This window comes from Rhinolophus sinicus, linkage group LG06 (assembly GCF_036562045.2).
Source record: "Rhinolophus sinicus isolate RSC01 linkage group LG06, ASM3656204v1, whole genome shotgun sequence".
Lineage (NCBI taxonomy): Eukaryota > Metazoa > Chordata > Mammalia > Chiroptera > Rhinolophidae > Rhinolophus > Rhinolophus sinicus.
Window position 1 is genome coordinate 118,281,203 of NC_133756.1, and position 24,898 is coordinate 118,306,100.

Genomic DNA, 24,898 nt, shown 5'->3' on the forward strand with positions numbered 1-24,898 from the left:
CGAAGAGCTGAGAGGCCGCAGCCGCAGAGCAAGTCAGTGGCTGACACGGGGTGAATCCAGGCCTCTTTTTACGTATCAGCTGCCTCCTCCCTTCCTGGGGAGGTGGGGGCAGATATGGTGGTTGGCCTGATAGTGGGGGCCCTAACCTGGGGGTGCATAGGGTGCGATCTAGCTGAGTAAAGCTGAGAGCATCCCCCATCTGCTCCCCAGTCCTCCCCACCCCACAGGAGCTAAGACGCCTACAGCAGCATCCCCATGCCTTACTGTCCCCCCAAGGCCTGGGCTTGGCTTGGCTCAGAGAATCCCCAGCAGCTGCACCGTGATCCACACCAGTCCCCAGGGAGCCATGGGCATGGCGGCTGCAGCAGACAGTTCCCAGCCATTAGGAGGCACCGGGTCAGTCCGTGTTCCCAGCAAGCCCCTAATGCATCTCCCGGCTCAGACTGAAGGCTACCATCCCTGTGCTGAGGATAGCGTTTGGTGGGGGTGGGAGTGGGGGCAGGGGCCGGTCGGCAGAGGCTGTGAGTGAGGCCCAGAGGTGGAAGTTGTGGGTGGGTCTGAAGCCCAGCGCACCCCTGTGGTACAGCCCTGGGTATTTAGAGAGAGGCAGCAGAGGAGCGTATCTCACAGGCCTCAGCTCAGTGCTGCCTCCAGGAAGCATGCCCTGACCCTCCCTGCCCACAGTAAATGCCCACGGCCTCCCTCTACTCTCTCCATCCTGCGCTGCACTTATGAGCCATGATAGGCCTGTGGCTGCAGGGGTCAGCAAACATTCCTTGTGAAGGGGCCAGGCAGTATGTATTTTAGGCTTTGTGAGCCATACGGGCTCTGTCATAACTACACAACGCTGCAGTGACAGTTAAAGCAGCCATATAATTGAATGAATTTGACCCTTTGACAATGAAACTTTATTTATGGACACACGGAAATTTGACTCTCATATAATTTTCCTGTGTCACAAATGTGTTCTTGTTTTGATTTTTTCCCCCTAAATCATTTAAAAATGTAGAAAACCATTCTTAGCTTGTGGGCTATACAAAAATAGGTGGCTGGCCGGATATAGCCCATAAGTTAGTTTGCCAACCCCTGGGTGAGAGCAAGGCCCCTGGAGCCAGACCACTTGGCTCTGCTGTGTGACTTACAGCACATGGCTAAACCTTTCTGTGCTTCAGTTTTCTCGTCTGTAAAATGGGGATGGTAACGATAACACTTTGGGACTGTAAAATGGTGGAGCTGCTTTGGAAAATGGCTTTGGCAGTTCCGCAGAAAGTTACACACAGGTACCCAGCAATTCCGTTCCAAAGTATATAGCCAAGAGAAATGAAAACATACATTCACACAAAAACTTGTTCACAGCAGCATTATTCGTAACAACCAAAAAGTATTAAAAACCCAAATGTCTATCAGCTGATGAATGGATAAAATGGTATCTCTGTACAATGGAATATTATTCAGCCCTAAAAGGCAATGCAATTCTGATTCATGCTACAACATGGACGAACCTTGAAAACATTATGTTAAGTAAAAGAAGCCAGTCACAAAAGGGCATGTATTATGTGATTCCATTTATATGAAATGTTCAGATTAGACGCATCCGTAGAGACAGACAGTAGATGACTGGCTGTCCGGGGCCGGGGTGGAAGGAGGGTAGGTGGGGGAGTGACTGCTAATGGGTATGGAGTTTTTTGTTGGGATGATGAAAGGGCTTTGGAATTAGATAGTGGTGATAGTTGCACAACTTTGTGACGGTCCTGAAAACTGAATATGCTAAGTGCTGCATTGTACACTTTAAAAGGGTGAATTTTACGGAGTGTGAATTATATCTCAATAAAGAAATAATGATCCCCCATCGGTTGCTGTTAGAGTTAGTGCATGGAGCACTTGGAACGGTGCCTGGTGCCTAGTCAGGGGCTGGTCGTGCCCCTCAGTAGTGCTACGAGGGTCCTAAGACAATCACTATGTCTGTCCTGCTCACGTTGTCCCCAGGGCCTAGGACGGGGTCTGATCCAGAACAAATGGCTTCAAGTTTCCGGAGTTCCACAGACCAGGAGTTGAGTCCAGACTCCTTGGGCAAATCATTTTGCAGCTCTGAGCCCCAGGCTTCTCATCTGTAAAATGGGGCAATAATAACAGTGGTGGGTGTTGAGGATCAGATAATACCTGACATCAGGGTGTGTGAGGTGCCCAAGCCTAGGGCCACACTTGGCCATTGCTGGCGCCAGGAGGCTGAGCCCCAGCAGGTATCTCCAGGGCACCAAGCAGGGCTGGGGCAGTTGCTCCTGGTGGCATCGCAAGCTGAAACACACCTGCCATTCTTCCACTAACCTCCCACGGGCCCCACCGGGCTGGGTCTCCCTGAGCCTGAAGGAATGAACATTTTCGGGCACCAGAGCAGATTCCCAACTGTGTGACCACAGGCCAGGCTCTGCCCCGCTTCTCTTTCTCAGCCTCAGTTTGTTCAATTATCAAATAGGTTTAGGGCACAGTCCCTGCCAGGTATAGTGACAGTGAGATGGAACAATGCATATAAAGTGTTCACACAGTGCCTGGAATATTTTAAGTGCTCACTACATGTGAGCTTTTATGATCATTTATTTTAAAACATTTATTTGGAAAGTCTACGATGTGCTAGGCACTGTTTTAGCTCCTGGAAATATAACAGAGGATGAAACAGACAAAATCCTTGCCTTTATGAAACTCACATTATAGTGGGGCAGTCAGACAAGAAACAAAGTAAGTAAATTACGTTTGAGAACATGATTGAGAGAATAAAGCTAAAAATGGCTGAGAGAGTGTGGGAAGGAGTTTCAGTTTTACAGAAGGTGACTTGGGAAAGTCTGGTTGACACGAGGACATTGGAGGAAAGACCTGAGGAGAGGAGGGGACAGAGGGCACCACATGGGGTTCTCAGGGAAGAGCACTGGGCAGAGGGAGCAGCAGCGTGTGCTGAGCCAGTGCGGCTGGAGGAGGGCTTGTGGGTCGAGCAGGGGTGGGTGTCAGGGGACTGTCCTGGGAGATCTGCAAGGGTGTGCCTCTGACTCCAGGTGGGACTGGGACCCATGCAGAGCTCAGCAGAGGCTGACTCACCCTGACCGAGGCTACCATGACCTTTTCTGTGGGACTGACCCCCTACTTTCCCCCCCTCACAGACCTGTGCTTCCTCCCGCAGGACCAGCCTGGGGCCTCCATGGGCTCCTGAGGGCCGGGCGCCAGGGCCTCGGGCACGAGCATGGTGAGACACCAGCCCCTGCAGTACTACGAGCCCCAGCTGTGCCTCTCCTGCCTCACAGGCATCTACGGCTGTCGCTGGAAACGCTACCAGCGCTCCCATGATGACACCACACCGGTGAGCCCCCCTAGGACTGGGTTAAAGAGACCCAGGGAGCCCCAGAGCCTGGGGGGAGGGGTGTCAGCTCTGTCCCCCTACTGTGTGGCTCTGGACCGGTCAGTGCCCCTTTTGGATTTCCATTCTCCCTCTGTCAAATGGGCCCATGGCAATCCTTAAGTCCCGTTGAGTAGGGAGGTATGGCCATCCCATCATGGGGTACAGCCAGTTGGTAACTTCCCTCCGACAGCACGGGGACTGGGCAGGGAGGGGGGCTCCAGGGGAGAAACTCCAAGGTGAGCAGAAGTCCTCAGCTTGCTGGCAGATCTAGACGCGTAGGCAAGCAGGTGGGGTGCCTGGAGACAAGGGCGAGGAGGGGGGTCTAGGAGCTGGGAGGGCGAGGCCCTGGCACCAGGGCTCAGTCACCTGAGCCACAGGCCTGCCAGAGCTGGCAGCAGGTGCTCAGCCAGATAAAGAAAGCCTCCTCCAGTGCTCAGCTCCACTGTCCAGACTCTGAGCTGCACTTCATCCCTGGGGCGCTATCAGCCAGTGAATCTAGTTTCTTCTCTGAAGGAACCCAATTCCTTTAAGAGGGAATGGAGAGCGGAGAGCGAGAGATAAATTGTGTTTATCTAAAAGCTTTGCTACCTGAAAAACAACTTTCCTCTTCTCTTCTTGTCTGTACAAAGCAGCCAGCCTCCAAATTCAGCCCATCCCAAAACAGGCAGGAATGCCAAGGGTGGGAGTGGCGGCTGAAGGTCAGAGAGCAGGCATCACAGGGCCGTCTGGATAGGAAGGTTGGGGAAGAGTGTCCCCTGTGTGCCCTCCTTCTCTGCCTGTGATGGTGAGGGACACAATGCTAGACTGAGTCAGGAGCCTGGATTCGTGATCCCCACATGGTGAGAAGCAGGTACCACTTGGTGAGCTCCTGGCCTCGTGCGTGGCCATGTCCCCACTCTCAGCACAGAGGCCATGAGCTGCACTGAGGCCAGGGAGAGGATGGGGCCTGGCCAAGGCCACAGGGCAGGGCCCCGCACTGCTGGGGCAGCCTTTTCTCTCTACATATGGGGTCTCCCCCACAGTGATGCAGGCTGGAGTTAGACAGACCTCAGTTCCCAGTTGTGCCTCTTCTACTTGTACTGTCGACATAAGAAATGTGCAAACTTGTAGAGAATTTTTATTAGAGTGGATTTGAGCCTAACTGATGACAGTGCCAGGAAACAAGATCTCAAATGTTCTGGAGAATAACAGGTTTGCAGCTTCTTCAATGCATTTGGAATTAAGGAGGAAAGATTACATGAAGGTGGGAGAACACACGGTGGGGATTAGATTACAGGATCGATTATGTGTTCTCTCGAGGGTGGTTACTCTTCCCAGGGGTCCAGAAAAGAGGCTTTTCAAAGGTGTGTTAACCTAGATGCACAGAAACAGTGGACAGGGCTCGCTTAAGGCAAAGGTAAACCTTTTTCTAAAGAAGTTACAGGCCTAGGATGTGACTCCCCACCATGACCTGTCCAGTTAGGAACTTGTGATCGGATCACCCTGTGAGGTTCCTTTTAGTTCGATTTGTTACAGCCCCTTTTTCATTCACAGTGCCTACTTGACTTTGAGCTGTCTCGACTGTGAGAAATAGTCTACACCCCTCTCAAGGAGCTGCTGGGCGGATGGCATGCCATAGCAACAGGAAGTGACCAGCACAGTGCTAGCTGTGACTAGTCATTAAGACCAGTCATTCCTGACTCCCAACCCTTGGCCTCTCCATCTCTGAAATGGAAGCGTGGTTGGGCTAAGACTTTAGAAGTCCTCGGCCACTCTGCTTTATGCTGAGCTCCGTTCTCCCCAGAGATTTGGGGCAGGCAGCAGGGCCTCCCTGTGTTGGGAAAGTCAGAAGCTCAGCAGCCAACCTGCACCCCCTGTGTCTTGCACCAGGCGCTTTGCTGAACACTGACACACTGCCATTCGTATTTCTCCCAGCAAGCCCGTGAGCTAGGTGTCGTGGCCACCATTTCACGTGAGGGAACTGAAGCCAGGATGTCAGTGACTGGGCTGCGGTCACACAGCTGGTGAGGGGCAGAGCTCTGGCCCAGCGGTGTAGGTCCAAACACTCATGGTGGGGGTGGAGCTGGAGGGTGGGGAGACAGCTGAGGCCAAGGAAGGAGGATAAGAATGGCTGAGCTCCCAAGCAGGAAGCCCTGTGGCCGTTGGAGTAGATGCTGGAGGAAGGTGTATCTCCCAGGACATACATATCTCCCAGGTGTACATCCCCTGGTGGGCTCAGGGCCAGCCAGTCGTAGGCTGCAGAGTCAGGAAGTGATAGGTCTTGGCTGTGGCCAGCACAGGGCCCAGGGTGGAGGAAGTGGTTCGCTGAGACCGGTTTTGAGATGACTGGGAGCCCGAGCAGTGCAGGTTCTGCAAATGCCACAGTCTGGGGTACGAGGTCTGGGACAAAAGCAGAAAGGGCCTCAGGAGGCCACACGCCAGCTTGCCTGGGAGAGGGGAGAGGGTTTTGCAGCAGCTCTGGATGCAGGGCCTCTGTGGGAAGGGCTGAGCTCCCCTCAGGTGACCCCAGGCTTCCTCCTTCCCTCTTCCCCGTCACTCCCTCTGCTCCTGCTTCCCTTCCCACTTCCTGGGCTCCAGCCTCAGTCCGCTCACCCATTCTCTCACTCTCTCTCTGCTCTTCTCTTTTCTCTCCCTCGTCCCTCCCTCCCTCCCCTGAGATGGGGGCTGGTCTCCCTGGCCTGACACAGTGAAGGAAACAGCTGTCTGGTGTCTCGAAGTCAGGGCTGGCTCAGAGGCGGTGCTCTGCAAATTTTGCCAAACAAGCTGAAGCCCCTGAGTGAGTTCCGGGAGCACAGGTTGGGTTGGGAAAGGGGAGACGATGGGGCCTGGTATAGAGGAGAGGCCCCTGGCAAGGGAGCCCGACTCTGGGCCTGCGCCTCTTCTCATCCCCACCTTCCTCTCCTCCTTTGGGGACCTCTTTCCTGGCCCCCACCCCACCCAGGCACTGCCTCCCCTCAGGTCCTCTGGGGGGAGACCCCCCTGCATCTCCCAACTCAGAGAAGCCTGGGGTCAAGTTCTTCTGTGAAGCCAACCTCTGTGAAATGGGTTGAAAGACAGGTGGTGAGCCACAGAAGCATTTTCGTCTCATTGGCACGCTGGGAAATAAAGTGTGAGAGTAAGAGTTGCAGTTAACACTTGAGTGTGTATTGTATGCAGGGAGCATGTGGCTTACATGCATTGCCCTGTTGACTGTTATAACACCCTTTTGGGGCATGTTTAATTGTGGTGCCCCATTTATGGAAGGAGAAATCGAGGCTTAACACCATGTCACACCTGGGCTCCATGATAGATTTGCAGCAAGAACCTCAGGAAGCTGGAGGAGGACTCGTGTGTTCTGAGTCTGGGTGGTTTTACATGAGAGCTTACAAGGAGAAAGGAGGGCCGGGGAGGACGTGGGAAGCTGCCTGATGGAGGAGAAAGCGCCCGGGACCAGGACTAGTGGGAGAAGAGAGGGAGGGTCTTGAATGTCACACTCGGGACCCTCTGTTTCCTCGTGTTTCCCTGACGAGCTTCTGGCCCTGCAGTACAGTTTGCTCACACTGTCTCCTCCCCCCAGGACACACACTTGACAAATAAGGAAACCGGAGACTAAGAGGTGAAATGACCTATTCTCCTGTCCCCAGCCCAGGGAGGGGAAGAGCCTAGCAGCAGCAGGAGGCCGCTCACTCCGCGAGGAAAGGGAACCAAAAGCTTGTTATAACTGGGGATAATTAATTGGTTGTTTTCTATGACTCATTACTCCAATACTGCCAATTAGGGATGGGTAGGACAGAAGACAGTGCTCAGGCCGTCCCCATAGCCCCCCCGCCCCCCCCCAAGATGTGCGTCTATGGGAGGCAGCAGTGTCAAAACCAGCTTCTCTGTGGCAAGAGGGATACAGGTCAGATGCCTGGAAGAATTTCCCAGCCTGATGCTGAAGGAGACTGTGCCAGCCAGCTTTCTTGCACTTCTGGAGTAGTTTCCCTTTGGAAGGCCATCTTGAGCTTGTGTGACCCCCTCCGTCTTACAGATGGGGCTCCAGGAAGAGTTGGTGACTTCTTCAAGCTGAGGAGCTGAAGGCACAGCCTGTACTGCCCTTAGTTGCACCCCCGGTCCTGCGCCCTCTCCCCTGTTCCATACCAGGCTTGTCTGGGATGCACTGGTTACTTATTCAATCAACAAACCTGTCTTAATATCTGTTCTGGGCCCAGAGAGGGTCACATGTGTATCAGACCTGGTCCCCCTCCCTTGAAGCTTTCAGGTGGCTGGGGGATCAGACAAGACCAACATACCCAGACCACCCAGGTGATCACTGCCAAGTGGTGGGGGGTGGAGGTGGGGGAACCCCAGGCATCAAAGCTTGCCTGAGCTGGTGTCTGAGAGAGTTAGTCTTGTCACTCCAGAGTGGGGAAGTGCTCCAGGCAGAGGGAGCTGCGTGTATAGAGAGTCATGTGTTTAGGAACTGAAAACCGTTCGACCCCAGTGTGACTCTGGTGTGAAGAGGGCAGGGTGTTGCCTGGAGCTGTGCTGGGCAGCCTGTCCTCTATCCTGGGCGGTGGCAGCCTGTCCTCCGACCCGGGCGGTGGGAGCCTGTCCTCCGACCCGGGCGGTAGCAGCCTGTCCTCTGTGCTGGGCGGTAGCAGCCTGTCCTCTGTGCTGGGCTGTGGGAGCCCAGTCAGACCTGGGCTGTGCGAGGACCATTCCAGTTAAATCATGGAGAATGCACAGTGAGGGAGGTGGGGAGGGCAGGGAGCCAGATGAGAAAGGCTGAGGCCTCCGCCTGGGGAAGGGGGATGCAGGAGGGAGCAGAGGGAGGGGTTCTACAGACACCTGGGAGGTCTGACTGTGTAAGAGATTGAGAGTCTCTGATGAAGCTCCCACATCCCAGGATTTCCAGCCTGGCTGGGTGAGGCCATTCCTGGAGATGGCAACCATGCTGTGGCCCGTGGTGAGTGAGAGACGGAAAGTGGTCTCAATGGAGTCCAAGACTAGTGGGTGAAATGCAGACAAAATAAATCTCCCCGCCCCCAATTGTCTGCATCCTACTATGGGAGCAGGAAGACACCTGCTGTGCGGAAATCCATAGCACCCCTCTGCCCCCTTCCACACAGGCCCCTGCAGCCTCCCAGGATCACCTCACCCTTTCACAACACTGTCCCCTCTGCCTGGAATCCTCTTTCTCTCTTGTCTCGCCCTCTCAGGGATAATTACAAATGTCTGTTCCTCTAAGAAGTACTCCCCCCCTCCCCCAACAAAAAGTCAGGCCTGTTTCCCTTCTTCCCTCCCTCCCTGGGCTCCAGCAGCTCCTTGGGCCTGGGCTGCCCATGTGGGTTGTGACTTTCTGTGTCTTCCACTGGACTCTGTTTCTAGGGCAGGGCCAGGCTCACAGGAGGGGCTCAGGCAAGGACCAGAGGGATGACCGAGTGGTGAGTTGAAGAGCGAGTGAGGAAGCAGTAGGGAATGTGCCCGCCATGGTGCCAATCGTGTGTAGAACAGGACCCCAGTGAGGTCGCAGGAGTTAGGGGAGTGCCGCATTCCCCTGCTCCTGGCTGTGGCGGGCTGGGAAGGGTGCTGGTTCAGCTGCAGGACCTCCCAGGCTATCCTTGGAGCTGGGCTTGGGCTCTGCCAGTGGGCAGAAGGATTCCCAGCTGTCTCCCTACCTCCCTGTTCTGTCAACACCATGTATGCCTGTGACAGAGATGTGGGGCAGGGAAAAGTGGATTCCCACTTGGAATCAAGGTGGGCTCCCTGGATGAAGCAGCCTTTGGGATGGGCTCCAGGGTGTACCTGGAGCCAGCCAGAAGTGCTCAGTCATTCCTGGCTGAGGGACCTGCAGTCTGAAGTCTACCCTGCCTCCTCCAGTGATTTAGTGTGTGACCTTGGGCAAGGCCAGGCCCTCTCTGGGCCTCAGCTTGCTCGTGGGTTAGATGGAGGTACAAGTCCATGCCGCAAGGGTGCAGTTAGATAAGGGATAGCAACATGCCTCATCCCAGAGGGACCACTGCTCCAACCTTGGGGGGAAATGGTCCTCCCTACAGACTTGCAAAGGGGTGGCTGTTCCCATCTCTGGTGCTTTGGGGAAGAGGGGCCCAACATGTCAGAGAGGTGCCCTCTGAGCTTCAGTTTTTCCACTTCTGAAATGGGGGTGATAACACCCCATTTTATCCTTTAAACCTTACAGGGTTGCTAAGAGGATGAGAAAACGGGAGATGACATTATTGCATCTATGAGAGAGAGAGGAGAGGCTGGCAGAGCCCGGGATAGCTGCCGTGCGGAAAGCTGAGGATTTATCTCTGTGATAAAACCAGGCCATCTCTGGTCTTCAGCCCCCACACCCCACCCAGCTCCTCTCTCAATGGTGCTGAGGGTACCTGGCATGGCCATTCATGCTCCAGGGAAGCGGCTAAGCCTCGTTCATGACACTCGTGGCCACCTTGAGCAGCTGCTTGGGTAGTGTCGGTGGCACAGCTTGGTGGGGGATCAGCAGGGGCTGTGGCCCCCCCGCCCTGTGGCCTCAGCAGGGCCCTCTGAGGAGCTCTGGGGTAATGCTCCTAAGGGCCTCCAGCACCTTGCTCAGGTCTTCCTGAGGGCCAGTGCCACCCACAGGATGGGCAGAGAGACAGGGTGTCCCAGGCTGGGCCTGCTTCCATTCTCCTGCCTAATGGTGGCTCTGACTGCCCCCCAACAGAAGAAGGGCAGACAGACTCCTAAGTGCCCTGCTCTCTGGAGCCCAGAAAAATAAATCCAGCCTCTTAGGCTGTCAGGAGCTGGCTGGGGTAGGGATCTAATCCCTTTGCCTGCTCAGCCCTAATGCTGTCATACATCTCAAACCTCCTCACAACTCCCCTCCCCCAAATCTCCCGTGTCAGGGCCAAAGTAATTCCTGCTGGGACCTGCCCATCCTTCCCTTCCAGGAGCTCCCTGTACCCTTCCCAGCTGACATTTCCTAAGCTTTTTCTGTGCAACAGTCCTCCCATTTGGAACTTGATGAGGGTGAAACAGGCTGGTGATTGGAGGAACTGGGTGCCTGAGATCTGGCCCACAGGTGGGCAGACCTGTTAGGTACCCCTCAATTTCACGCTCCATTCTCTGCAGGGCTGTGTGGTACTGAGGGCACAGTTAGACTCAGGGACCTCGAAACAGAGCCAAGACCACAGGGGTGTCTCAGGCCAGAGCTTAGCCAGACGAAAGGGGCCGTGCCAGCCAGAGTCGTCACGTGGGGAGAGGGCTGCCTCCGGGCAGACCAGACAACCTAGAAACAATCCACACACATCTGAGAATGTGCTGTGTACTAAACGCACGTGAGAGTTATTGCAAATATCACAAGTGGTGTAGGCACAGCCGAAGGATCCATTTGGTGAAAGTAAAATTAGATCCCTGCCTCTTACCTCAAACCAAAATAAATCCCAGATGGATTAAAATGTGTTGCTTTTTTTCCTATTCTTAAACTTCTTTTCTATTTAGGAAGCACACATTTGTTGAGAAAATTCAAGCAACTTGGGAAGATGTAAAGTAAAAGAAATTCTAATCTTAATGCTTTAGTAATAAGACTTTCAATTCTCTCTCCACACACGTAGACATCCATTTGGAGCTCTAGACAGATGGATATACTAGATAGATGGGTTAGAGATTTAAACGTAGACAATGAAGCCAGGAAATTACCAGTATAAAATATGAGTTAGATATATAACCTTGGGCCACATTCCTTAAACATGATACCAAAGGCAAAACCTATAAAGGAAAAGATACATTTGACTGCATAAAAATTTAAATTTTTATACAAAAAGCATGATAAGTAAAATGAAAGTCAACTGATAAAATAAGAAAAAATATACACTATACATGAAAGTTAGCAGTCTTACGTAGAGAAAGCCTTTATAAGCCCATAAGAAAAGAAGCCAGTTCCCCCAAACAAAACCTTCCTGGCTCTGCGCCTTTGCACCTTCCGTTCCCTCCCTCTGCCTGAATCAAGGCTCCCTAACCTTGTCATCCCAGCAAGCCCATTTTGTTCAGCTCTGTTGCAGGCATCCCTTCTTCCTGGAAGCCCTCTAGACTTTCCGTCATCCCATAAGCAGCGGTGTGCTCTAAGCAGCCCATGCATTCCTGTTTGTCACACTCGCTCCTAGTAATGGAACTGCCTATTGGCTGGTCAGTCATCTGTGAGGGTTGCTCAGAGTGGAGTCCAGGCCTGATTTATATCCCAGGGTCAGCACACGTGTGTAGAATGCCTGGAAGAAAGCAGTGTGGTGGGGAGACACTGGCATTTAGCTTGGTAGTGGGTGTGAGGTAGGGGTCTAATGATATGTTTTACCAAATGGATGTCCAGATGTCCCAACAGCCTCTGTTGGGTTCTCTGTCATTTCTGTACCAGTTTACCATGTACAAGTCCTGTGTCCATGCTTCTAGGCCAGTCCCCTTCTTTGGGTCTCAGTTTCTCCATTTCTTAATTGGACCTTTCGAGGACAAGGCAAGATGATCTCTGAAATCTTTTCTAAATCTGAAAATCAGGGATGCCTCCTTGGCACTGCCTGTGTCTTGCTGTGTGACCTTGGGCAAGGCCTCCTGAGCCTATTTCCTCTGTCACACAAGGATAATTACACGTCCTGCTCTTTGTTGATTTGGCATAGTTGGGGACTGGAGACACCCAGAGCTAGGTATGAATTCTGGCTCCACCATTATGTTTGCCCTTTATGACCTTGGGCGAGTCACTTCTCCTCTCTGAACCCTGGTTTCCTCTAACTATCCTGCCTGCTTTGCAGAGCTTAGAGAGGATGAGATGAACTGGGGCAAGTAGAGGGCTCTGAGGAGTACGCCCCAGCTCTGTGAAGCGCTCATGTCGGGCTCTGTCCTCCATAGCCAGCGCTGCAGGGCTGTGAGATGAGATGGGGTGGCTGCCATGCCAGGGTCTTCTTCCTCCATCCACGTCGGCTCCTGCAGAGCCAGACCTGACCTCTGCCTCTGTTGACCGTGGCACACACCCTGGGCCGAGAATGGGCCATCTACTGGCTGTCCTCAGCAGCCAGAAAATTTTGATGCGGAGCAGGGGGCGGGGGAAGCCTTGATCACTGTCTTCACATAATTAAAGGTCTGTCAGACGCGAGATGATAATTACAGGAACGATCGTGGATTTGGCGACTTACAGCTTCCATCTGTAATCTGATTCGGGCCTGGCAGCCTTCCCGTGAGGTAGAAGTGATGTCATCCCCGTGAACAGAGGAAGCTGAGGCTTGAGGTCTTGATTGGCCCACAGCCACGCGGCTAGTGGGGAGAAGGGCCGTCCTGGTCATTTGACTCCAATATTTCTTGCCTTTTTGTGGGACTTGTTCTGTGTGGTATGAGAGAACCAGCTGAAGAGTGGCGGTCAAGGAGGCAGATTTCAGATGCGCCTCAGGGAGGGGCAGAGGAAAGGGAGATAACTCCTCCTGCCCTCCAGTCGCCAGACCCTTTGCAGGTCCTCCTGGCCCGCTCTGCGCGGGACGCCAATACTGCTGCCCCCATTTTATAGAGCAGGACACTGGCACTCACAGAAGATACATGACTGTCTTCTCCAAGGTCACCCATTCAGTAGGTGGTCACTCTGGGACTCAAACCCACTGTTGCTGGACTCCCACATGCAGCCTGCCCCTATCTGGCTTCTGTCTTACAACCTTTGGTCCAGAGGAGGAGCGGGCAGCATCCAGAGGGGGAGTGCCCATCCCTGGAGCTGTGGGAGCAGAAACAGGGTGAACTCCTGCCCTGGAGGCTGCAGAGGCAGTTTTTTCCCAGGGGTGACAGACAGGAAACAGGAGTCCAGCCAGATAGCTTTGGCTTTGCGACTCTGTGAATCTGAAGTCTGTGCTGGTGCCAGGCTGGGGTGGTGGCTGCTGCTCAGGTGCTAGCCCAACGCAGGTTCTGTGTGGGGACCGAGGGGAGGTGTTCCAGACCCTGCGGGGTCCCCAGCAGTGGGAGCAATGTCTGGGGCCACAGTCTGGGGCAGCAACGGCAGCAGCAGGACCTGTGCCCGTGCTTCCTGTGTAGGTCCTGGGTGTATGGCTGCAGCCGTCTGGGTGACTGAGTGAGCCCCAGCTGCTGAGAAGCTCTTGCCGCACACGTTTCTCTCTGAACACAGAAGGCTCTGGAGTGGGTGGGAAAGAGGAAAAGAAGGGTGAGAAGACGTACAATCAGCATGAGACAGTGAGGAAAGCAGTGGCCTTGGGGAAACTGGCACACTTGCTGGGCACAGGATGGAGGGGCTCGTCTTCCTAGAGGGTCGGGGCAAGAACGGGAGGCGGTGAGGCAGAGGGTGTGGAGCTGAATGCCCGCAGCCTCTGGGGCTGGGGCCTCTGGGATGCTGTCAGCCACCTGTGGAGCAGTGAGGGAGCATCCTAGCCCATCCTTGGCCGGGGCCCGTCCCCTCCCCAGCTGCTCGGAGCCCCTCCTCGTGCCTACTCCACCCACCAGCTTACAAACTGCCTGCCCTCTGTCCTGCTCCCAAGCAGCTGCAAGGCTCTGAAGGAGGCTGGGGTGTCACAGGAGCACCTTCCCTTGGTTCCCTGGGGCTCCCAGGCTCAGCCTGAGGTTAATTCTGGGGCTGGATGATGGCTTTGTCCACTGGTGGCCCTAAAGCCTCCCTGGGAGACGGTCACATTCACAGCTTCCGTTCTCACACCATATCTGAGCACCACCATGTGCCCTGAAGGAGTCCACAGCCCAGTGAGCTGTTCCTTATTATGCTCCTACTGTGTGCCACTTGGCATACATCGCCTCGTTTAATATAAACCCTCGAAGGTAGGCGTTATCATTCCCGTTTTATAGGTGAGGAAACTGAGGCTCAGAGGGGCTGAATAAGTTGCCCAAATAGCAGAGCCAGGTCTGTCTGTCTCTTGAGCCTGGGCTCTCTCCATCTCTACAATTCAGAATGTGGTTGAGGGTCAAACTGGTGGGTCACAAGAGTCTGTGCAGAAGCAGTCAGGGAAAGGCAATCTTTGGGGGCTGGAGCAATGAGAGGGCTTCCACAAAGGAGAGAGAGGTTTGCCCCTGGGGGGGTCGGAGGGGCTGGACCCAGAGAGAGGGGAATCCCAGCAAGCTGAGCTGGGCCTGGGGTGGCCGTACTGGTCCCAGTGGGCAAGGGTGGGCTTTGGGGAGAACTGTGCAGAGACGGCCTCCTGTCAAGACATCTGGGTTCAATCCCACCTCTACTCCTCCCCCACTTGGTGACTTTGGGTACATTGCTCAACCGCTGAGTCACCTCTACTCACCCAGATTGAGCCTTTGTGCAAATTAGCAAAAGGCACCCCTTCACCAGGACTCTTGACCAACATCTGCTGGAAAATCGTCATGACACATGCGCACACTGATGGTGAATATGAGTGGCACTTTTTAGTGTTGGGGTCCACAACTTGCTCAGCTGTGCATGGTGGCCCTTCTCTGAGGCTCAGTGTCTTCCTCTGCTCTCAGCTGGGGATAAACACCCATGAATAAATCCCCCCAGGCACTGTGAGAGGTGACAGAGCGCCAGTGGGCCAACCGGCCCTCTCCTGACTCCTGAGCCCAGGTCCCCTGGGAGCAGGGCCAGGCTGGCTGGGTAATGGCAGAGCAGGCTCAGGCCCCTCCTGTAACGCGCCCTGACAAGGACCCTTAGTGCCATTTGGAGCCTCTCTGTCAGTGGAGCTGCTCTCTGGGCCACTTCCTCCCGCAGGTCCCTGCCTTCCCCTCCCCCTCTTCCAGCCCCTGCCATTCAGTTTTTTCCTCTGATTGTTCTTAGAGTCACCCGCTGTCTCCCTCCCCACTGCTTCTCCCTCCCCACTGCGTTGGGGCCTCTTCATCCCCGTCAATGGGTTCCCTGTGGCCAAGGAGCCTCTGGCTTGCAGCTCCCAGGACTGTCATCCCTAGGTGGCCTCCAACCCCAACTCGTTCCCAATTCTGATAATGGGGTTTCTACTTCCTTATGGCTTAGGCCCTGCCCTCATCCTGCCATGCCCTGGGTGCCTCACTCACTTGTCACTTCTAATCTTGTCACCCTGGCTGGTTCCCAGGGGCAGGGCGGGGCAGCCCCTCATTCCTGCCCTCCTCTCAGGATCTAGCCAAGGGAGGGCAGTGGTTCTTAGTGCACAAGACCCCTGTCTGCTGTGGGCCCTCCTGACACCTGCAGTCTTCCTGGCTACCTGCCAGCGTTGCCCCTGGCTCCTACATCGCACCTCGCCACAGGAGATCTCCCAACACCTGTGACACTACCCCTGTCCCAGGGCCCTGGTGCCACCACCTGTCCATCTCCTAGCTGCTTGCCTGGGACAGGCCCATCACAGGCCGAGGCGCACCCCTCGCGCAGGCCCCCGCAGAACCTTGTGCACTGGCCAAAGGCTCGGTGGCCTTGCCCCTGCTGAGGTAGAGCGATCTCTGGGCAGAGGGCCTCTCGCCACTGCCAGCTCGGGGTCCACAGAAGACTAAGCGCTCCTGTGTGGGGGTCGGGTGGTAAGCCCCCAGTAAAACCTCTCCTGCGTGGGTGGTCTCATGTGGGGGTAGGAGAAAGGGTGTTTCCTCACTGACTGTTTCATTATCAAATCTTTCTTAAGTTCCCACCCAACCCTGGGAATATGAAGACCACCCAGCTCTTCAAGGAGCTTACAGTACAGCAGGGGGACTGACACACAGAGACTGTTGTAGAGCTACAGGGTGTCTGCCCTGCAGACATGGGGCACGGGAGCGCTCCCTGTGGGCATAAGGAAGGCCCCAGGCAGCAGGGGGTTTGCCCGTGGACCAGGTTGCTTTCTAGATGTGAGGGTATGGCTTGTGCAAAGGCCTGGGGCTAGAAAGCGCCTGTCTGGGAGACTGTGGGTGATCTGGTGCGTGGCATGCAGAAGTACATGTGTGGGGCAGAGGGGGTCCTGGGCTCAGGCCAGGGGGGCTCTTGGGCTGGAGCATGACATGAGAAGAGGTGGATCAGTCTTGCAAGACCCAGGTGTTCAAGCTGGCCTGAGACCCACCAGCTGCACTCTGCAGGAAATGGGGGCAAACACATTGTGAGCAAATAAGAATTGGAGGCAGAAAGAGGGACTCTTACAAGGACTAAAGTGAGTCGGGGGGCGGAATGCTAGACCAGCCAGGGTGGGGGTGCTGGCTCAGACATGGCAGTGTAGGCCAGCCCCTTTGGCGCCAGGGTCCCGTGACCCAGCCACAGGAAGCGGGACTGAACTGTGGCCCTTCTCTGCTCCCCCAGACAATCCCAGCCATTCTCTGGCTGGTGGCTGCCAAGGATCCGTTGCTCCTGGAGTGCACGTGGCTTGCCCTGCATTCCTGAGCAAGGCTGGGCCTAGAGCCGGGGCTTATGCCATTATGTGTCTGGGTGGGGCAGACACCAGTGGCCTACTCTCTGAGAAGCCAGCCCCCTCCACCTGCCGGAAAGACAGTTTCAGAGTGTTGTCACCTTCATGTCTGTTTACGTACAAAGTGGGGCCAAGCAAGGTGGCCTGGCTTCTCACATAACAGTGAGTGGAGGAAGCTGCTTAATTGTCACCCAAGCTCGAGCCCTCCTTCCCAGGGCGACATCCGGAGCAGTGCTCAGTGTATGTAGTCATGAGTCATCAGAGTTTGAGGGTCTTTCCTGCATGCTGGGGGAGGGTGGAACATACTTACAGATATGCTGATAGAATGCTGACTGCTTGCCAGGCATGGTTCTGAGTACTTGGCTTGTATTATCTCGTTTAATTCTCACACCAGCCCCATGGATCAGTACTATTATTGTCCTCATTTCACAGAGGGGGAAACTGAGGCACAGAGAGGTTGCATCAGCTTGCAGTGCCCGAGGTCATACAGCTAGTAAGTCGTGGACAGAGAGTCTGGCTCCAGATACTACGCGTAACCACTCCACTGTGGTCTTCTTGGCAGCGCAGGGTGGAGGTGTCCTCCTCTTTTCACAGCCGTAATGCTAAGGGAGTAGATGGAGGCAGTCCTCACAGAACCCAAGGGGATGCAGGGCTGTCGTCTCGGAGACATGGTCATGTGAGAGGTTCACGGTGTACCGAGTGTGAGTTTACAGACAGGGACACTGATGCTGTGGGAGCACCAAAGAGGGTGCGTGGGCGGCAAGCGCGCAGTCCAGGAAGGCTTCACAGAGGAGCTGACACTTGCGCTGACTTGAAAGATGAATGGGAATGTTAGGTGACCAGACCCCGGGGGTAGTGGCCCTTCCAGAGTGAAGGAACTGGTAGGGGATATGAAGCTGGAGGGATGAGGGGGCATCCCCAGAGGGGGCTCCTGCTTGGCTAAGCAGTGAGGCGCCATCAAGATGGTAGATGGGGCTAGAACTGTAGCTCAGAGCTGGCTATCCTGTGAGGGTGGAGGTGAACTACAGGGAGCCCGGCAAGGAGCCTCCTGGGCAGTGTGCCCACGTGAGAGATGCCTGGCAGCTCCAAGGCCTCCAGCCCCTCAAGGGAAGGTGGTCTTGCTTCTCTCCAGCACTGACTTCCCCTTAAGGGCTGTTGGTTTGTTCTGATGATTTCAGCAGTTTTCCCAGAGAGCAGGATGTCCAAGCTTGTTGTGCTTCTGAGATAAGGGGGCGGATGAAAGCAAGGATAAACCCAAGGGCTCAGCGGAAGCGCCTGCAGACCTCTAAGCTGGCCCTTTGGGAAGCAGCCATAGAGGGTCAGATGCCCCCACCTCCACCTCTGCAAGAGACAGATGGGCCTCGCCTTGAGGGGCTAGTGTATTTCCTCAAATACGGGGGTGGGGTGGGGTATTTAATCCTAACATGCTGTGTAACTTGGGCAAGTTGCTTTGCCTCTCTGGGCCTCAGTGGTTTTATCAGCAGCACTGGTTGGAGGTGGGTAAGAACAATACCTGCTTTGTAGCCTATGTGAGGAGGGAAGCGGGTGAGGGATGTGACCTCACAGACTGCTGATCACTCTGCCAGTGGAAAGCTCAGGGCAGACGTGGCCTTTGCTCCCGGGACCATCGCCAGAATGAGGAGACTGGCACACACTGCAAAGGCCTCAGGCTGCAGCGGAAAGGGCCCAGCTCTGGGATAGACCCCTGACCCTGCTCCTAACTCCCCGTCATTTAGTGACTCTGTGATGTTGGACAGGTCACTGCCCCTCTCTGAGCCACAGATCCCCCCCACTAGTATGGAGAGGGCAGCAATGCCTACCAGGCAGGTTTGGCTACCAAGGGGGAGAAACGGGCACATGTGGGTGGGAGGTGGCCTGGAAGGCCGGCCCCTGACCCCCCTTGACCCCTCTCTGCTCTGCTCTTCCAGTGGGAACGCCTCTGGTTCCTGCTCCTCACGGTCACCTTTGGCCTCACACTCAGCTGGCTCTACTTCTGGTGGCAAGTCCGCAATGACTACGACGAATTCAACTGGTGAGTGGGGGAGGGATGGGGGCCTGGGTGTGAGCCTCTCTCCCAGGCCGGCCCTCAGAGCTCTGCCATCCGCTCGCTCTCTGTGGCTTTGGGAAGGACAAAGCCTAGCAGGAGCTGAGGCCAGCTGGGAAGAGCAGGGAACTCCTTCGTGGGGCGGCTGTCCTGGAAAATAGGAATGGAAGGCTGGGACAGGGCTCAGCCGGGGGCTCAGCCAGAGGCCCACTTGGTACACAAGGACCCCAAGGCCCAGAGAGCCCAGGGCCTCAGCAGACGACATGGCCCCGGACCCTGGACCCCGAAACTCTCTGAACGGGGCCTTGGGCAGGGCTGGCAGATGCTATGGTTCTGGGAGCGCCAGCCCCAGGTCCGAGGGCAGGGCTGTCAGAGTGCGATGCCGATACAGGAGAGCACTTGTTTCTATCTCACCCCCAACCGCCACTGCCTGCCTTTGTCAAACAGTGAAAGGCCATGGGAGGGGGTGAAGGACCTGGAATTCTCGTGGGAACTCCTCCATTGACAAGTGTAGAAACTAAGGCCCAAGGTCACACAGTCAACTGGGGGCAGAGCTGGGGCTCAGAAGCCATACGTCCTCACTCCCCATTCAGTGCTGTGTCTTCCTTTGGTCAGAGCCTCAGCTCAGTGTGACTGGGAGCCAGTCTCCAGTTCTCTCCGAGGCTTCGTGTCCTCTTCTGTAAAATAGGGTGCCTCCCACCTCCTCAGGCCTCTCTGAGGATGAAATGAGATGATGCACTTGAGAGGGCTCAAAGCTCGACAGAAGCCTGAGGGCTGCTTCCTGGGAGACCGGCCTGCAACGGGGCCATGATGTTGGACTTGGTGATTCCTAGGACTTTGGGGTGGGTACTGGTGGGCCATGGTTCTAGGATTCTGTGACGATCTGGAGATTCTGCTCGTGGAGTCAGGTGTCCACTCCCCGCTGCATGGCCCTGGGCTGTGCCTCTGTTATTTGTGAGAGAGTAAAGGACGTGCTGCTGTCCCACGGCAGCCTGGCAGATGAGCCTGAGCCCCCGCTGAGTCCCAGAGGTGGCCTCTGGCTTTTATTAAATGCCGTAAATCAATTATTCATCCTTGCAGGTATCCACAGCCCAGGCACTGTTGTGGGTGTACAGGAACATTCCTTGCTAGCTAGCCCTCCACGGCAGCCCTGGCTAGTTCTGCCAAACTGGAGGTCTGCTGCCTGGGAGATCAATGGGTCCACCCCTGTCATGTACAGATGGGGAAACTAAGGCTCAGAGAGGGGCAGGACTCACCTGTGGCCACACAACCAGTTAGTACCAAAAAGACATATTGAGGACAGTCTGAGGAGACCAAGGCTCAGAGTGGTCGAGTGGCCTTTCCAAAGTCACACAGCGAAATGCACACAGTTCTAGGACAGGGACGTAAGCCTGACTGACTGTATCATGCTGCCCACAGAGCCATCCCACTCTCCCAGAGAGTGAGCTCCCTGTTGCTGGGTGGCTCAAGCAGAGGATGGATGCTGGCTCTGTCGGGAAGACTGCAGAAGGAAGGCCTGTCTGGGACTTAGGCATGGCCTGAACACTGCAGCTCCCTCAGCCTGTCACCTCAGTTTCTTGCAGTCAATGCTGGGATTCAGGAGAGCCTGGGCCAGCCCTCACGGTCTCCGGAGTCTCTGGGGATCGTTCGCGCAGTGAGAAGATGTGAGTGACCCATGTGGTCAGGGCTGGATGCCAAAAGCCAGGACGGGGCCATCTGGGCTGCTGCTGTCCAGGCGAGCTCCTTTGCAAAAGTGAGAAACAAGTGGAGCCCAAACATCTTTCAGGAGCAGTTACCAGGAACTACCCCTCTCTGGGCCTCAGTTTCCCCAACTATACAGTAAGAAGAGTACACTCAGTGATCTTCCCGGCGGTAGAGTTTCCCCTGGAATCTGAGGGTGGCGGCCAGGGAAGGGCACAGAGGAAGGCAGATGCCCCACGGTGTCCTCCTGCTGTCCCCCCGCCCCCGGCCCTCTGCCAAGGCTCAAAATGGCAGCAGTCCTGAAACTGCCCAGCTGGCACCAGCTCAGATTCTCTGATGACCCTGAGCAAGTTGCTGCCTTCTCTGAGCCTCAGTTTCCCCAGTTGTACAGGGAGGTTGTGGTGATTCAATCTCTCTGGAGAGCAACAAGGTGGTATCTACCAGGCGCCTTTAAAAGTTCATTCCCTCTGGTCCTATAGTTCTATTTGTTAGGAGTCTATCCTAAGGAAATAATTACTAATACAGAAAGATACGTGCACATTTTTCTTTCTTGGTGTTAATTTATAATAGTGAATAATTGGAAACAATTAATTGCTGTTAGTAGGAGATTGGCTACATATGGTACATTAATTCAATAGAAGACCACGCAGCTGTTAAACAAATCACGTTTCCTTAGGACTTTTTTGATGGCAGTAAATGCTTGTGTTGTTAGAAGAAGAGAATTGATTGAGTACTTGGCACGTACCCCTCCCCATCCTCAGGAAACCCTGTGAAGGGCATTTTATTAATTCTAAAACCCCTTATTTTCACATTTTAATATTGAAATGGAGATGAATGTCACAATCCGTGGCATCTTAGAACTGTCACCTGCACAGGGTCCCTGCCTCCTAGAGTGGGGATTCGAATCTGCGTGCACCTCCCTCCCCAGCCCAAACTCTGACCACTACGCCGTAGGCAGCAGGTGCCAACTTTGCTGTGTGTACAAATAGATAAACACAGGGAGGAAGCCCACTGGAAGCATCGGCCACGGTCTGGGCAGTGGAATTGTTGTGTCTATGGGGATTTGTCTTCTTCTTTGTGCCCTTGGCATGCCCAGGTGCCCACCACGAGCCCTGAACAGGCCTGGCTGATGACCAGGGGCACAGTGATATCCTTACGGAGTGGGCAGGGCCCTGGGCCCGGCCCAAGGGAACTTCCGTCCTGGTTCCCGGCGGGCGGAGGTCTGAGCCCGGCCCCTTCTCCTCCTGCAGGTACCTCTATAACCGCATGGGTTACTGGAGTGACTGGTCTGTGCCCATCCTCATGACGACAGCCGCCGCCTTCACTTACATCGCGGGCCTCCTGGTAATGGCGCTGTCTGAGAGGGCAGGTGGCCCTGCTCTCGTGAAGGGAGGCTTGGCCCGTGCTGGCTGATGGAGGGGCCCACGCTGTTCTAAAGTGGCTTTTACCTGGGCCTCTGGGGCTGCTGCACCTCTGGGCCTTGGTTCCTTCAAGGTTCAGGAGGTCACTTTGCTTTTGCCCCATTCTTGAGTGTTTTCCTCTGACCCGGCGAGAGCCATCCCGCTATTAGGACCCACTGCAGACTTCCTCTTCTGGGAACTTCTGCTTGGGCTCCTGTTCCCAGTATTCTGCGCCCTCAGACTCAGCTCAGTCCCATGTTGGACTGGGGTCTCCTTGGGGGCGAGGCTCAAATCTGCTTCAGCTTCCTGAGGCCTGGAACTCCCCAAACATTAAGTGAGCAGTCCAAGTACCGCAGGGCCCAGTGACCTCTTAAGGGAGAAATCCTAAAGGAGGAGGAGCCTGGAGACCTGGGATACTCTGGGGGGGGACCAGGTTTGGGTTTGGGCGGCCAGTCCCATGGCCGGCTAGGAGGGTTTGCTGACTGCTCGGGGCCAGGCCCAGAGCAGCAGTGGGGAGACAGGTGTCTGGGGAAGTGGCGGAAACCCCTGAGTCACACATGATGCCTGACTGTAGGCCCCCCCTTTGCAGGTCCTGGCACTGTGTCACATCGCTGTGGGGCAGCAGATGAACCTGCACTGGCTGCACAAGGTAAGGGCTGCCTCCATGGTGGCTGGAAAGCAGAGAGGAGCCTGGGTCCTCTGGGTCGTGATTAGAACTGCTTAGGAGCTAGCACTGAGCATTCACTGTGTGCCTGGAGCTCTTCTCGCAGCCCGGCCGGTGTTAACTCATTTCACCCTCATAGTAGGCCTATGATGTGGGCAATGTCATCCCACTTTTCAGTTGGGAAAACTGAGGTACAAAGAGGTTAAGTAACTTGCCCAAGATCTCCCGCTTAATACGTGGGCGATCCAGGATCCTAACCCTGTAACGTGCAATTAACCAGCACGGATTACAGCTCCTGCCTCTGGTTGGGCTCTGCCTCGGGTCTCACCCTCTCTTCATTCTTCAGTGAGCTCATTCTAAACCCCGATCCAGTGATATTCCCAGCTTAAAGTCCTTTCCACCACTCCCATTGCTCCCTGGCTGATCCAAACTCCCGCACCCAGCGTCAAGCCCTGCATGCCTGGCCCCTGCTGCTGTGTCCCTGCTGCCGTCATGGGAAGGTCACCACTTGCTTCTGCCACAGGAGACATCTCAGGCCCGGCCAGCATGTCTGCCTCTTCTCTATTTTCTCTCTTCACTCTTGCCTCCCTTTCTCTCTCCTTCAGACCCTTCCTTAGTGTACCCCCACCCCCACCCCACAGGCTGCGTGGGTTCCACCAGCCCCGCAAGCTGCCTACCACAGTCCCAAGCATCTGTGTTGTCCATTTCCATCGGGCTCCCTGACCCCAACTCTCCCCAGTCTGGGAGCTGCTTGCAGGTCAGAATTGGCTTCGCCCATCTCTGTGTCCCACTGCCCCTTCCTCCGGGCTGGGCCCAAAGCAGGAAGGCTTCATACAGTCTAAGCTGCAGCGTTCTTCCTGTTCATTGCACACATGGTGCTGAATGTATGTGCCTGCTCTTCTGGAGGCCCCAGTGGGCGCAGGGGTGGCACAGAGCTGGCCAAGAGCGAGCCCCTTCCTCCAGGAGCACCTGGGCCTTCAGGGAAGGCTGGGCCATCTTTTCTTTCCCGTTGCCTGACTGACAGTGGGCATGCCGTTTTAAGAAGGGGCAGAAACTCCAGAAATAACCATGAGCCAACGAGATGGATCCAGAGTGACTCTGAGGGGAGGGGTTCACTTCCAGCTAAAACGGGGTCATGGAGCAGAAACCCGAAGAAAGACATAGGAAACTCAAGTTGTCCTGTGTGGAGTGGGAGGTGCCTGTGGGCATCCGGGGGACCTTCGAGGTCAGAAGTTAAGGAATCAGACCCTGGGACTGAAGTCCTGCGGGGATGAAGAGCAGCCAGCAACCCTGGGGTCCCCCGGCCTTGTCACTATATCCGGAGGTCTCCTCTGGGCTTGTGGAGTCCCCTCTGTGAGGCCCTTTCTTCTCCTGGCTGCAAAGCTGACACTTGAAAGAACTGTACCAGCTGGCAGCCGAGGTCGGGCTGGCACACACCCTGGTCACCTCCTCTGGGTCATGCCTGGTTCTCAGCAGGCTGGGTCACCACTGCTTGATCCTGGTAGAGAGGCACTGAGCCAGCGGGGTGGCACAGCACTGCAGGGACTCTTCTCCTGGGGGGCGGGGACCAGATCCTTCATCTGTGCTGGGGCCAGCTCTGGGTGCCAGCCCTGCCTTCCTCTCCCCTCTGCCCCCTGCCCTGAGATCTCAGCACGAGGAAAGTCCTTCCAGGCAGCGCTGATGGCGAAGCTGGACCCATTGTGCCAGGAGGGAGGGAGCACCCTGGGGTCAGAGCATTCAAGTAGGGGCTGGCTCTACCATTCCGTTTCCAGGATTCTATCATCTGATATAAAGATTCTAAGGACTCCTTATCCTCTTTTTATTTTAACCAAATTTTGACCATCTACTACATTGACATGGTTCAAAATTAAAAAGGTACAAAAAAGTACGCAGTGTAAATCTCCCTATTATCTTTCCGGAGATATTTTAAGTATATGTCAGGACACACATTACTTTTTATTCTTCTTTAAATACAAGCCTACTTATATCCTCCATTCTGCACCGTAATAAAACTCCTGGAACGCCTTCCCCTCAGTACACTGAGAGATTCCCATCGACCTCCCGCCCCTGCTCCCATCCCCCCCCACCCCCCACCCCCATCTAATCCCTGGGTCTTGAGGTATTTAGCCAGCCCCTGTTGATGGGCCCAGTGACATCCCAGCTGCTTTCAGTTCAGTGCCAGGACAATGTAGCAGTGCCCTGGGTGGGGAATTCTGGATAAAGGATGTCCTTCGGGAATTGGGATAGTTCTTGCCAAATGGCCTCCTTGCCACCAAGCGCCACCATTTCGTGCTCCCTGGGCAATCTATAACTGTGCTTATAAAACCACCCTTGCCCCTGTAGTGTTTGCAGATTTCTTGACTTGTGACAATCGATGGGTGAAAAATGGTGCTTCAGTACTTGTGATTTGCATTTCCCGGATGA

The 24,898-nt window shown here is 55.1% G+C and overlaps 1 protein-coding gene across 10 annotated transcripts in view; it reads left to right on the forward strand.

The window, feature by feature from the left end:
• GDPD5 (glycerophosphodiester phosphodiesterase domain containing 5) overlaps positions 1-24,898 on the forward strand; it is an 87,224-nt gene that overhangs the window by 43,380 nt on the left and 18,946 nt on the right. For all 10 annotated transcript variants that reach the window (XM_019726456.2, XM_019726460.2, XM_074335756.1 and 7 more), the window contains 4 exons: positions 3,170-3,346; positions 18,594-18,697; positions 21,661-21,754; positions 22,400-22,459. In XM_019726456.2, the coding sequence (XP_019582015.1) occupies positions 3,230-3,346; positions 18,594-18,697; positions 21,661-21,754; positions 22,400-22,459 (375 nt within the window). In that variant the 5' untranslated portion in view covers positions 3,170-3,229. The remainder of the gene's footprint in view (positions 1-3,169; positions 3,347-18,593; positions 18,698-21,660; positions 21,755-22,399; positions 22,460-24,898) is intronic.